Source organism: Vanacampus margaritifer, chromosome 12 (assembly GCF_051991255.1).
Source record: "Vanacampus margaritifer isolate UIUO_Vmar chromosome 12, RoL_Vmar_1.0, whole genome shotgun sequence".
Taxonomy (NCBI): domain Eukaryota; kingdom Metazoa; phylum Chordata; class Actinopteri; order Syngnathiformes; family Syngnathidae; genus Vanacampus; species Vanacampus margaritifer.
Genome location: NC_135443.1, coordinates 3949278 through 3963881, shown reverse-complemented (window position 1 = coordinate 3963881; position 14604 = coordinate 3949278). Strand labels below are relative to the sequence as shown.

Below are 14604 nucleotides of genomic sequence, written 5' to 3'. Positions count from 1 at the left end.
TTTGCTCATGTAAAGTGTGATCCAGATAATAGCCTGCTCATCAAAGGCGGCAATTACATTCATGACAAAAGCGGCCGGGCGCGCCTGCGAGGAAATTAAGTGGTGAGAGGAAAGAAAAGCTTCATATACGCCTCCTTTATGCTCACCACACGCTCTCGGCTCTTTTTCAAATGCTCCACGCGGAGACTCCCAAGAAAGAAACAGTCTCCCGTCTAATCCCCCCTTCACCTTCTCCGCCTGTCCGCTGTTACTATGGCCGCACTTGTGTGGGATTAAAAAGCTTTTACACGCGAATGATCTTCCAATGAGCCCAACGACAAAAAAAATAAATAAAATGATGCCGCGCTCTAAGGAGGCCACTTCTCCACATTTAATTCCAATTTGAGGCGCAAATTAGGTCTGAACAATTAATGAAATTCAAATTGACATTATGAGAAGATGTTTTTTGTAATACAGATTAATCCATTGCTTGTTTTGCTAAGAAATACAGGACCTTGAAAAATCCTCAAAACGTGAGTACAAAAACCACTTGTGTTATGCTGGCTCCCTCTAGTGGTTAGCGAATGAATCACTGGCAGCTCAGCAGCAAAAAAAAAAAAAAAGTTAATATTTTGTTCAGAATGAATTTGGTAATTGCATTATTTTTCATGTACAATTAATAACTTTAAAACGTTTTTTTCACTTGTTGTCAACTGAAGATGACATCACCTGTGCTGAGGAAGTAAGTAATGACCAATCATGGCTCAGTTTGGTAACCAAATCCAGAAAACAGGTGAGCCATGATTGGTCGTTACCTACTTTTTAGCACAGGTGTGCTTGTGTGACTAGCACAAAGCACAAACAAATAATAATAATAAGTTTACCTACGGGAATTCTTATGAAATTTGATCAACCAGCACCAGCCCACTTTAGTGCATATTAACAAATCCAACAGTACTATATATATTGCATATTTAACCAAATTAGAGCAGTTTCCGTCTCTTCTCGCTCACAAATCATTTTGTGTAAATTATTTAACAGGATCCGGGGCCTGCTGGAAACCTGTGCATAATTAAATTGCAATAAAATAACATAAGTACAGACAGGCTGTTGGGGGCTGATGCTAATTGGCTGCTAAAATGTCTCCCACTAGCACGTGAATGTTCATACTTGTGATGTGTATAATAATATCATTGATCAATATTGAGCGTGATCTCCCAAATGTCTCCCTCTGCGAATTGGGGATGGAGGACAGACACATGAATTGTGGAGTTTCAACTGATGTTTTACCATCAAGACACGTGCGCCATCTTGTGTCTACTGGTTGTAACCACAAATAAAGAAGAGTTTGTTTGTTTTTAGTAATTCTCTGTCTTTGGGCACATTCCCGTCCAAAACAAGACATCATAGGAGAATGTGTTTTCCACTCATGTTACTGCTGGCAGGTTTAAATTAGTGTAATGTACTGCTGTAAAACACGCGACCTGTTGTAATGCCGTAAAGGGATACAGTCCTCTCACTGCACTTGTGCCCATTTGTCATCTCCCCCCTCGGCAGGTTTTCCTTTAACTTTGACACTAATAGAGCAACACGATCTTCTTTTTCTTCTTCTTGGTGCTAAATTATTGACAGCGATGAAACATGAATGAGACGATAGCTTTTTGAAAGTGTTGTGACTCGTTTGCCACTTGCGCCTAATTACAGGCGGTACATGTTAAAAGTGTCTAATGTCACTCATGATGGATGTGAATGGGTCAGTTAGCTAATTAGTTGCTGGGGCGGTGAAGGATGTTTCACATATGAAGTGGATTAAACGGAAAGAAAAAGCTTGGAGTAAAAAAAAAAATGAGGTGAGATAAAAATATTAACACAATTATTCGAAAATGTTTAAATTAGTGAAGAGGAAAATGCAGTAAATTGTAAGTCTCCAATGGAGAGGAAAAAAAGCAGTTCTTTAATGCATACCAGCATCATATTTTTCTTATGACTGATTATTTTCCAAATGTTAAGAACTCATGAGCAAGTCGACAAAAATAATGTCCCTCAATAAAAATCACGAACGCATTCCAAACTATGACTTTTATTTTTAACCAGAACGCAGAATACATACAATCGTCAACCTTTATTTGTAAATAAAATATTTTCAATTCACTCTAACCGGTGATTCAGGAAATAAATCATTTTTCAAAACAATTCAGTTGGTTCAGTGCTCCGTAAAAGCTTAATTTGTCCATCACTACGATAGTCGGGACGATATTGATTTCTAAAACAAGAGCGAAACTGATATATTAATTTGTGTTGACATTTTAATAAGTACAGGTATACGTTTTAGTAGTCGGAACCTGTCTTCGAGGATCATTTGTGTGGCGGTCGGACCATTTTCTCCAAGCACAACTCGGTGACCTTTCACCCCACCAAACATCGTTATTGTTTTGATTTAACATCTTGGGCTCTTAACGTGATATTCAGCGGGGTTACCGAACTCAAGTTCATCTCACAGTGGGGACATTTTAACAGAATTCACCTGTACGCGAGAAAGAAGAGCGACAATGACGCTGTCAAGTAGAAACCGGCGCCGCCCCTGAAAGAGATGCTTGAGTTAGCCTCATGCTAACGTTAGCTGTCAACGTACTTGAGGTGTCAACATGGGGGTGATGAGAAGGGGTGTGTAGCACTCACCGACTGGACACGCTGCATGTGTTCACATTTTGTTTTGATTACTGGCCTGGATTTTTCAAACAAGCAAATAAAACGGATGTAAGTATATAAACATACAGGAGCTTGTATAGATTGCTAGTATACATATGATTAAATTCCTCTGTACTTGACTGCTTTAGGTGCAAGTACGGTAATATATTTACTTTACAAGTAGTGAGGCAAAGTAAATGACTTGAATGATAATTTTAGCCTTCTATATTGCTGTAATTTGAAATTGTGAGGTGTCAGTTGAAAAATAGAAATTATGTGAGGTAAATTGCTTCCAAGGGATGAATTTAAAAAATATATATAAATCTTATCATCTGAAAGTACCCCAGAGCCTACTATTTACAAACGTAAAAATGGGCTATCCTTTTGAAAATGTTGCAGTGTTGGATTCTTCCATTCCTTGCTTTCAATGGGCGAGGAAAAGCCAGACACGCTGGACTTCGTGAAGGATTTCCAGGAGTATCTGAGTCAGCAGACCCAACATGTCAACATGATATCGGGCTCTGTCAGCGGTGTCAAGGAGGCCGATGAACTACCGGCTGGTAATGTTGACGTTTCTTCTCTTTTCTCAAGAGTCAATCTTGTGATGACTGATCTTATGACAGTGAGCCCTTGCTAATGTATCTAAAATAGCTTTTCTTCCTCTAATATTGTGCCTTAGAAGGAGCTAAATAATTTCCACAAAATACATGTACTGTATAAGTCTGTTTTTGGGCAAATAGTTCTACATGTCAGGTCATGTCCCAAAACATTTTCAAGTAGGTGTGCTTGCAAATTGCTGACTGCTTATCCCTCCATGCACAGACTGCAGTCAAAATGGTCTGGACCACCCAGCGGTGGACATGTCCCTTGAGGACGGCTCGGGGATGTTGGCGGACGGTTTTGAGAGAACTTTCGAAGGCAAACTCAAGTGCCTGTATTGCAGCTACGCCACCCGAGGCACAGCGAGACTCGTTGAGCACATTCGGATGCACACTGGTACGGGTTAAAGTTGAATTACACTCCTATTTCTTCTTCTTTTTTTTCCAACCACCGCTGCTTTTAAAGGGGGAAGTCAATCCCCCCAAAATGTTTTGACAATAATATGTTGTATGCAGCTCCACTAGTCTAAATACGTAGTGGTTAATATTGTGTTAGTGGAATATGAGTTAAGCAGCAAAATCCAGCTGTTTTTATCAAGGTGGCCATTTTGCCACTTGTTGAGTGAAAATGACATCAATGTTGTTCTGGTCTCAGGTAACAACCAATCCCAGCTCAGCTTCAGAAAACAGGCTAGTTATGATTGGTCGTTGCCTGAGCCCTGAGCAGCTGTGATGTCATCGTCAGTCGACAGCAAGTGGCAAAATGGCCGCCCCTGAGATGGATAAAAACGGCTGGATTCTGCTTCATAACTGTTACTCCACAAATGTAATATTAATCAGAATGTCATGTTTAGACGAGTGCGATCACATATAACATATTATTGTCAAGAAATGTTTAAGATTGTCTTCCCCTTTTAAGCTGGCGTTTCCTCCATCCACCAGGAGAGAAACCCCACCGCTGCCACCTGTGCCCATTTGCCTCAGCCTACGAGCGCCACCTGGAGGCCCACATGCGCTCGCACACGGGCGAGAAGCCGTACAAGTGCGAGCTGTGCTCCTTCCGCTGCAGCGACCGCAGCAACCTGTCGCATCACCGGCGCCGGCGCCACAAACTGGTCCCCAAGAAGGACACCCGCACGCTTTCGCACAAGAAGATGCTGAGCGTGCTGCAGAAAAAAGCCGGCTCGCTCAGCTACGGCCGCCGCCTCCTCATGGCCTCGGCGACGACGCCCAGGGCCTGCGACGTGGACGACTGCTCCCGTGAGTTCCCGCGGGAGGCTTATGACGACCGCGCGGGCGAGGAGGAGACTCGAACCCGCCTTCGTTCCAGCCTGATCATGGAGAACCCCCTCAACCAGCTGTCCGCCCTGGCAGGCCAGTGCGCCAGCCTCCCTTCTTTGCTCCACCCCCCAACGTCGCCGGGAGCAGAATCCGTCGCAGACGAGAAGCCCCTCCTGATCCAGCGTCCGCACGCGTCCTCTTCACCGATCACCCCTGAGCCGCGAGCCCCCACTCAGCTCAGCAACTGCAGCCCAGCAGGGGACAGCCGGCACACCAGCACCCCCAGCGTGACCAACAGCCAGCCCGGCACGCCGGCCCCCAACCAGCCGACCCCCTTGCAGTCCCCCCACCGCGTGCCGCATCGCTGCCAGCACTGCGACATCTACTTCCCCGACAACATCCTGTACACGATCCACATGGGCTGCCACGGCTACGAGAACCCGTTCCAGTGCAACATCTGCGGCCACAAGTGCCGCAGCAAGTACGACTTCGCCTGCCACTTTGCTCGTGGCCAGCACAAGTGATGGATTTGAAGAACTTTACAGGATCTTTATTTATTGATTTGTTTTTTCCTCCCCTCTTTGGCCTTGATGTAGCATTTAGCCTTCAGGGAAGATGTCAGCATTGAAATGGATTCCTTGTCCACGATCGGCGGAAGAAGTCTGAATTCTATGAAGGAGTCATAGGGCCACATGTCGGAATTTTAAGTGTACAATTTATATTTTCAAAATTTTATAAGACTAACATCATTATTTTATTTGGAAAAAAGTTGCAGTATTACAACAGTAAGCAGTGGTAATTTTATGAGGATTTCACAAATAGTCAATATATGAAAAGTTATTTAATGAGTTGCAAATACATGAGAAAAAGTTTTACATTACTGTATCATTAAAAAAAAAAAAAAAACTCGTGAGCATAAGTTGAAAGAAAAGTGCAATATAACACGAATACAGTGAATATATTTTACAAAGTCAAACTATTCTGAGTCGCAATTTTTAGATAATTAAGTTGTGACATTATGGGAAAATAAATTTTACATGAAATTAAAATCTCATGCAATATTTCAATAATAAAATAAAATGCCAGTAGTTGTATTTTATCCCAATTTTACAATAACAAAAAAATATTTTACGGAACAAAAGCGAGCAAAGAATCAGAATTTCTCACGAACAAAACCAAACAATCATAAGAGAAAGTCTTAATTTCACGACCAAACTTATATTGCCAAAATCATAATTTTACAAGAATTAAGTTGTAATTCTATTTGTCTGAATATTGTGAACAATGGTCATTTTCTTTAAAAAGGTTACATTTGAAAAGGAAAGAGTAATTTTTCCGAAAAAATGAAGTTTTTATTAAAATTAAAATTAAATATTTGTTTGATGTGTGGGGGGAACTCATAACATGAGCATAATGTAGTAATCATACAGAAAGTTTAGTGTTATTGTGCAGAATTATTTACAAAATATGACTTTTCTCATAATATTACAAAGAAAAAATATTACCGCACAACTTTGACCTTAACCCCCCCCCCCCCCCCTTTTTTTCCATGTGTCCTCAATACTCCTTCGTATAATTCAAACGATACAACACAGATTTTTATCAAATATATATTTCAGGATGTAGCCTCAAGTCTTCTGCCAGTATTTCTTTGCAGTGCCTGCGGACATTTCAACCTTTGCGAGTGAAATAGCAAAGAATCTGAAGTATCTGCTTTGGTTTGCCAAAATCCTCTGCCATGAATGCTGCTACGGCCCTTTGGGGTCGATTCCAGCCGCACCACAAGATTGAACGCTAACCAATGTTTTGAGCCGCTGAGGTGTCGACTGGATTCTAAAAACCTGTTTTAACTTTTAGTGCACTGTAGTTCCCAAACACACCACCAGGGGGCCACCCGGAAACGTAACTTTCTTTGAGTAACTTACGTAACACGCTGAACGTCTTGCTATTGTCTGAAGTCACTTTAAGAAGCGTATCTCCATGGCCTTACACACTTGGTGATAAGCGATTCTCCAAAATTTCAAGTTTTTCCCCCTTGAATATTTACTACATATTGTATTCCAGGTGGTCGATTTGATGTTCGGTGTATTACAAAATGAATATTTAGTGCGAGGTACACAATTACCGACAAAGGAATGGTAAAAAAAAAAAACTATAAACATCGATTTTAACCTGTATTTAAAAGCATTTATACTTGGAGGCTGACTTCACTAAACATTCCAATTGTGTGCAGCATTACGGCTCAACGTCGCTTGCTTTAAAAATGCCAGCCTTCTATTTTTGTCAAAAATAAGGAGTCATTAACGATAAGACTTTTTTTTTTTGGCGATTGATTATTGCGATGGTAAACATTGCACAAGTTGTCGGTATGCGTTGACCTCGCTGAATTGTCCTACATTAGCAAGTTTGTCCGGTCCGGTTGTCTGTTGCCAAGCAACGTGTGTACAGTCGTGACTTACCTCCTCGTGTCTGTCGGCACAAGGAGGGACCGACCGATGCCTTATGTCGTCACTGTGTTGTCACTTCATGGCTCATTTGTGTCAAAAAAAACTTTCATCCCTGTGGATGCTATTTTGTTCAGATAATTTATAAGTAAAAGTGTTTTTCTAACTCTGATGAGTGTCACCTGCTGAGTAAATGTAAAGAAAAATAACCGATTGTCTTTCTTGCAGCTTTTAATCAAAGGTGAGTATGTTTCCATTTATTCATGATTATGATTAAGATAAGTGGAGATGATTGTGTTAAACGGCATCCTCTTTTGCGGCTCCCTTCTCTTCCTTGTCAGGGTCTAAGGACAAGAAATGACAAGCATGGATAATGTCGTAGCCGTGTTCCTTTATCGGCATCAAACTCAAGTGCTACGCACCGATAAGCTGGATGGGACCCAGGACGAGAGTCTGCCTTTTGTGTTTGGCGCCCACGTCTCTAGCTCTGCGCTTCTGGCAGCCGCGCCGGCAGCGGGAGTTCCAGTCGTTGTCTTGGCATACCAGGACCTTGCACTGGATGTAAACCTGCTCAGCGTGCCGCAGGAACTGGAAGGCCTTGAAGGAGAACCGAGCGTAGCTGTGGCTGCCACTCACGTATGACTGATAGGTGTTGTCTATGGGACACCTGCGTGGGGAAACAGACCATGTGACAGGTATATTGTGGTCGCGTTAAAGGTGTGTTGGCAGGAGTTTCATTTTGGATTCAGGCTCTTTTACTGCTGTGAAAATGGGGCACTTTCATTTTGGGAAGACTTTGTGTTACACTCCAAAACACTAGGGGGCAGCATACTGGGAATTTGGGAATATTTGACCCTGTTGGTGAAACTTGGCATCTTTGACTTTGAGCAGGAAAAAGACAAAATGATGTAAGATCTAACAGATCTGAACACTAGATGGCTCAGCCCCTCTTTGAGCCAACGGGAAGAAACATAACCAGAGGGCGGCCATCTTGGGACGAGGCTGCTCGATCACTCACAACATTATGGAGCACAGACTTTAACTCATTCACTATTTCTATTAGTTTAAAAAAAAATGTTTTGCACTTTTGCTAACAAGAGTATGAAAACCTAGATTAAGATTAAAATATAAAATTTGTGATTAATCGTAGTTAAATAGTTAAGTCATGTGATTAATCACAATTTAAAAAATGTAATCGCCTGACGCCCCTAATTAAAGAAAAATTATTTAAAAATAAGGGGCATCAGACGATTAGAAATTGTATTCGTAATTAATCTCATGACTTCAATAGTTGACTCGCGATTAATCACAAATGTTATATTTGTTATAAATGAACAATAAAAAAATTATAGGTTTTCATAAAAAATGAAATGAAATGGAAAAAAATGTTAAATTAAGACAAATAGTTCACATGAAGTTTTGACGTCTATAGTCGTCAATGGCAGCGAATGAGTTAAAAATAGCCTAACTGAGGTTGCTCAACTCACAAATTCACAACCAATTTTCATTTTTGTTGTTAGGTATGAAGAGGTGACACGAACAACTATACCCCCCCCCCCCACGCAAAGTGATGTAGCCATGTTCATATAAGCCCATCCGATTGTAAATCAGTCAAGAATTCAGCTAGTTGCGAGTATTTAAGTGAGCAAATCATCCAATTTACCGCAGACAACAGCACAGCGAACCACAGCAGTCCCCTGTCCCAAGATGGCCGACCAGTGTTTACGTTGCCGACTCCTACCTTGCCACATCTCGTGTTCACATCTATGAGATCTAACCCATAACCTCAAGGCTCTTTCATAGGATTCCACATTGGGCAGAGTGCAAGAGGACGGAAATTTCATATTTGATGGAAAAGCACTTAGTAGTGGGACTCGCAAGTTGCTCGGTGGCTGAGCCAAAGGGTGCTGAACGCCGGTCTTACCCGTTGCGGACCAGGTCGTAGGTTTTCGTTTGGAAATCTGAGGCGGATGGTGAAGCGACACACGTATCAATGAAAATATCCATATGGCTCCCACTGCTGTCCCTCAGGTCCACCTGGACGTAGACGTCCTGGTTGAGGGAAACCCTGTACGGGAATTCCGTCATCTGGTGAAGGAGAACATCAAGGCGACACGTTAATAACTGGAGTGGCGTTGAGGTTCGATAAAAGTCTGAAGTGTTTCTGCCTTGTAGGAGAAGCTGCTGCTGGTGTAGAAGTCCATGGTAGTGTTGAACAATCCTGTACCCGTGATGCTGGTGTTATCGTGATTCTGCGCCAGGTACATAATCTGCGCCACCGAGTACTGATCCATCCGACACACCACGTCGATTTTTAAGTTGGCCTTGCGAGTGATGTCGCCGTGGCTGGACGTGTAGCCACGCAGCGTGTTGGTGTACACCACCCTCCCGTTCTCAAACTGAAACGTTAATTTTACGGCTTTTCATTGCAGGTTGTTAATGACCCCCCCCTCGCCCAGATCTTCCGTCTACCTTGCGACTGGTGCCACAGCTGTAGACGCCGAAATTGAAGACCACCTCTTTCGGAAAAACTTTGGGTCGGCAGTATTGGTCCTTGAGGTAGAGGCTGTGGCCGTCGTAGCCCAGCGAGTTCAGGTACTTACGCCCAATCGCGATGCGCATTTCGTCCGAGGAGCAGTTGACTTGACCTGGTTGCAAGATCAAAATGATGCATTGTCCAAAACAAAGCAAAAACGACAGTAGCCCTTAAGGTTGGAAAAGGAGCAGTCATAGCGACTCTTAAAGTTAAGGATGGACAAAATTCCGTGATCCATCTCTAGTCCTTAACTCTTTGACTGCCAGACGTTTTCAGAAAAGGGTTGCCGTGGGTGCCAGTCGATTTAAGCATTTTGACTGATCTTTCAAGGTCCACAGAAAATGATGTGTTTGGACTATGGAAACACACATACTACCAAATGAAAGATTGGACTCTCATCTTTCATCAGAAAAAAAAGTTTGTTTCTACCTTATTCGGTTTTTCAGTAATCAACAATAGAAAATGGTTAGTTTCACCTCTGTTTTGAAACAAACGTCTTTTAACGTCTTTGGCACTCCTCCATAGGATTTTACTAAACGTTATTTAACGTTTTTGGCAGTCAAAGAGTTAATTTTACCCGAGTCCTTCGGCAGAGCGCTTGTGAACTCTGCACGGAATCCTCTCCCGACCACCGATCTGTCGCTGCGGAAAACCACGGTCATGTGGTTGGAGGTTGAGTAGAAGAAATTTAAGCTGTCGTTGTTGCCGTGGCACACTTTTCCCAAAAAGCGTGAGTTCACTGTTGGGCCGTCGTAGACTGCGATGTAGTCGCAGCTGCAGCAGCTCTGCAATCTGCCGAAAACAATCAGTCCAAGCAAACATTCCGTTTTTTTTTGTTTTTTTTTGCTCTATAAACTAACTGTGACTCTTCATGATTTTTAACGGATTCATCTGTCAACTTTCTGAGCTTTCCATCGTTGGTCGATGTCAAGATCTCTCTCATCTTGATCTTGTACCCTTTTCAAGTTATTGCCCTCTTTCCAACTCCATTGTTAACGATGACAAAAATAGGCCAAGAAGTTAAAGACCAAATCATGTCATCTCTAACGATCAGGTCTCAAATTTTAGTAATTGAAACCCTAAGCCTGATCAAGCTCCTAAATTCTAAAACCCACCCAATTCTTAACCTACATCAATCCTAACCCTAGCTACCAAAAATGTAACCCCCTCATCCTAACTGTACTGCAACTCGAACCCCGCCCAAAATATAGCTCTACCCCACCCACACTGCTCAAACACCAATTTGACTATAGGCAAACCCACGATCCAGAAATCTCACTGAGCCGAACTAACCGTAATGCTACTCAAACCTTAACCCCCTCGAATTCTAGCCCTAATACCACTCGAAACCTTAACTGAAATAAAAACTTACCATCGGCCTTCAAAATCCTGACAGTTACACTGCTCAAACCCGATTTCTGCGCAAAAAAAACAACTCAGCCCTGAGCACTATCCCTAACCCGACTCCAATGCTAACCCCGGCTAACTGCTAACCCTGATAATAGGCCTATCGCTATCCCAGACAATTTAAATATGTGATCCAAGTAGTTTGTGGTAGTTGAACTACAAGGATTTTTGCCTGACTTTCAACTTAGCTTTGCCATCAAATATAAGACAAATATTCACGTACTGCAGGTATGAGAATTCCAGTAAGACTCTTTGGTTGTGCAAAGATCTGAGGTGCCAAACGCAGTTGGCGTTGTCGTCGTAGTAATTGGGGTGCCTCGGACTGGAGAAGGCACCGGAGCCAAACATGGAACCTCCGCAAGACCCTTCTGAAGATCAACACATTTATTTCTCATGACACTTGTTATGTTTACTCCTGGCGAACGTTCACGCAGAAGTTGCTAACCTGTGGTTGGCGTGTAAGTTGTGAAGTCGCAGTGGGCTGTTTATTGAAACGCACGCACACAAATGTCAGCACTTTTTTTTTTTTTTTTTGTAAGACGGTGTTATTTTAGGGACGTCGTCATAACTCACAGTAGTAGTCCGGGCAACAGCTGCCATAGAACTGGCACGAACTGGAGCAGGAACAGCTGCCCAGGTTCCTGCCGCAGTTGTAGCGACATGACGGCATGGCTGGACAATACAATGGGAGGAATATCACCAAATTACAACAAAAAAAATACCTTGGTTTAACGACCTAAATATATCAACGGAAATACCTGTGGTCATTGGTTGTGAAGTCGCCCTATCACAATAATCTGAAAGAAAAGAGTTTTCACTCACTTCATGAGGTGGCAAATCCAGGTCCAGAAAGTAAAAACCCTACCACAGTCTGGCCTGCTTTTGCCATTGATGCTAGCTAGCTAGCTAGCCAGGCAGGTAAACAAGCAGTGAAGCTCCCTAGCACGAGGGTAAACGAGCACCATGGGAGCTAGCTAGCTAGCTAGCACCTGGTGCTAAAGCCAAACTGTGGCAGGGTTTTTACTTTCTGGACCAGGATTTGTCAGAAGTTGTTCGGGTTGTTTCAGGCAGTGTTTGACAGCCGAATCCAGGGATACTTTATGGGGGTTTTTTTGTCGGTAACACGTGCGGACTTCAGACACAGGGACAAATGTCAAACATATCATGCGAATGGTGAACCCTGGCAGGCAAAAAGCCACTTCAAGTCTCGTGAACTTGGATGTATTACGATGATCTCTCTCTGGGCACAGTGGTTAGGAATCACTGGTTTCGGGTCAAAAACTTACAGCGGTAGTCATGGCAGCAATTGCCGTAGTACCGGCACGAGCTGGAGCAGGAACAGCTTCCCATGGGATAGCCGCAGTTGTACCGGCACGAGGCCTGAGCTGGAGGAATCTCAGCATTTTAGTTCCCATTCATCTTGAAAACTTTGATCTGGATCAGAGATTTTGTCAAACTAGTTAGGGGAGTACCTGTGGTTTGTGTTTCTGGACTCGTGTTACTGCAGTAATCTGAGAAAAGGAATGGGTTTTTACCAATTTTGGTCAGAAACAACACCGGTGAGTGAGGTTGTCCTTAAGCACTGTCTGGTACTCACCGTTGTAGTCTTGGCAACAGTTGCCATAGTATCGACACAAGCTGGAGCAGGAACAGCTTCCCATGTGATAGCCGCAGTTGTACCGGCACGAGGCCTGAGCTGGAGGAATCTCAGCATTTTAGTTCCAATTCATCATGAAAACTGATCTGGAGCAGAGATTTTGTCAAGCTAGTTGTTGGGTACCTGTGGTCAACGATTGAGTACCTGCGGTCAACGGTTGTGTAGTCGGGTTATGGCAGTAATCTGAAAGAGAGAGAATGGATTGACCCTTTTCTGCCAGGGACCACGTCTCGAAAAAGCATTGTCTGGTACTCACAGTTGTAGTCTTGGCAACAGGTGCCATAGTACCGGCATGAGTGGGTGCAAGAACACTTTCCGAGGTCCCTGCCGCAGTTCCAGAGACACGAGGGGGATGCTGGGAGAAGAGACATTTTTAAAAAGTTGAACCAACAAACGGCAAATAGGCTGAGCTGAAGGAAGAACATGCAAGCTTCACACTGGAGTGAGCAGAAATTATTTTCGAACCCTGAACCTCAGAACTCTGAGGCCGATGCCATGACTACTAGCCGGGGGTACCGTGGTCACTGTGGTCAGTAATCACTTCCATGCACTACAATGAATAGCCAGTTGTGCCAAAAGTCCGGAAACTTGGCACAGTTGGTTGAGCAGAAGGTCAAATTAAGTTCAAATGTAAAGGCTAGGTCAGGGGTATGCAACCTGCGGCTCTGGAGCCACATGAGGCTCTTTAGTCCCTCTCCTGTGGCTAAAAAATAATTAGTACAAATACATTTTTTACATATATATTTTTTTCCAATAAAATATGATTCAAATGGATTAATGATTAAATAAAAAATACCAATTACATATTTTAAAAAAATCCAAAATTAAGTTGACAGAAAAAGAGAGGCATAAGGTAGATGAAAAAAATTTGAATACCTAAAAATGTCCAAAAAGTGATCATAAAATGTCCAAAAAGCAACAGGGAAAGCAGAAAATTTGCATAAAATGCCCACAAAATAGCCAAAAATGACAGAAAATTGATAACAAAAAAGTCAGGGAAAATTTTAAACAAATAAAAAAAATAGCCATAAAATGTCCAAAAAAAGGAAGAATAAAGGCAGGAAATTACCATATGTCCATAACATTGCTCAAAATTTGACAGAAAGGTAAAAAAGTCGAAAAATGTATTTTTTATAAATGAATTTGAAAAAATACACACAAACAAATTATAACCTGGAAGACAAAAGGTAGAAGAAATGAACGTCCACATATTGGATGCTGCTCTCATATTTTTGCCCTGTTTGTGCAGCTCTAATTAGCTTTTTGGCCCCTCAGTACATTAAATTAACACTAACACACTTCATTCCTTCATCACAACGTTCAAACGTTTTGTGGCTCCAGACAGATTTTTGGTTATTAATTTGTCTCTTTTGACAGTAGAGGCTTCTAACCTCTGAGCTCGGTTCATCCCGAAATGCCACGTGAAAAATCAAATATCCAGAACTGTTGCGTGTAAACGTTATGTACAAACAACACAACCAAAAAAAAAAGTATTAAATCCGTCAGCTCAAATGTCTACAACAACTCACAAAGGACAAACAATACCTTGCACCCTTTGCAGGATGGCGACGCAAGCAACCAAGAGGGTCCACATAGTGACTTAGTTATTGACTGGACCAGAACCACAGAACAATTTATATAATCAAGCAAGCGCCTCCTTTCAGCAGCCATAAATGATGCAAATGGCACAAGGCGCGCTTGTTCGGCCGGCATGAGAAAACTCACACTTGTGCGCCGTCATAACGAAGCAGCGCACGTTTGCTTTAAGGTGTTTGCTCTTCTACTTTAACGACATGAAACTTTTGGGGAAGTGCAATTAATCACACGCAATTGATCAACTCTGACACATTGATGGTGAGTGATTATACCGCACCCTTGTTGCAAGCGCAAGTATATTTTCTTTTCGTTATCGTCGATTAGAAGAGCATTGTGACATTTTCTCACGTGTTTTTTTTTTTTTTTTTTTTTGTATGCTCCGATGTAACCAAGGTTACATTTGACCTTCAGAGGTGG

General features: G+C 42.5%; 2 protein-coding genes and 1 long non-coding RNA gene across 3 annotated transcripts; 2 read left to right on the top strand and 1 right to left on the bottom strand.

The window, feature by feature from the left end:
* The first annotated feature begins 2350 nt into the window (after positions 1–2350).
* Positions 2351–7163, top strand: ikzf5 (IKAROS family zinc finger 5). The gene is made up of 4 exons (XM_077581358.1): positions 2351–2736; positions 3067–3227; positions 3490–3663; positions 4209–7163. The coding sequence occupies exons 1-4, from the start codon at positions 2675–2677 to the stop codon at positions 5069–5071; spliced, it is 1260 nt and encodes a 419-aa protein (XP_077437484.1). The 5' UTR covers positions 2351–2674; the 3' UTR covers positions 5072–7163.
* A 41-nt stretch (positions 7164–7204) lies between these two features.
* cuzd1.1 (CUB and zona pellucida-like domains 1, tandem duplicate 1) lies at positions 7205–14348 on the bottom strand. The gene is made up of 16 exons (XM_077581357.1): positions 14137–14348; positions 12848–12946; positions 12715–12774; positions 12532–12630; positions 12407–12445; positions 12221–12319; positions 11693–11731; positions 11508–11606; positions 11380–11415; positions 11158–11302; positions 10105–10319; positions 9464–9639; positions 9160–9390; positions 8916–9079; positions 7414–7658; positions 7205–7335 (listed from the first exon to the last, which is right to left on the bottom strand). Exons 1-16 carry the CDS (start codon positions 14183–14185, stop codon positions 7289–7291), a joined length of 1842 nt encoding a protein of 613 aa, XP_077437483.1. The 5' UTR covers positions 14186–14348; the 3' UTR covers positions 7205–7288.
* LOC144061177 (uncharacterized) lies at positions 7540–9500 on the top strand. The gene is made up of 3 exons (XR_013296103.1): positions 7540–7686; positions 9167–9252; positions 9424–9500. It is a non-coding gene; the product is annotated as an uncharacterized LOC144061177 (long non-coding RNA).
* Positions 14349–14604: the final 256 nt, after the last annotated feature.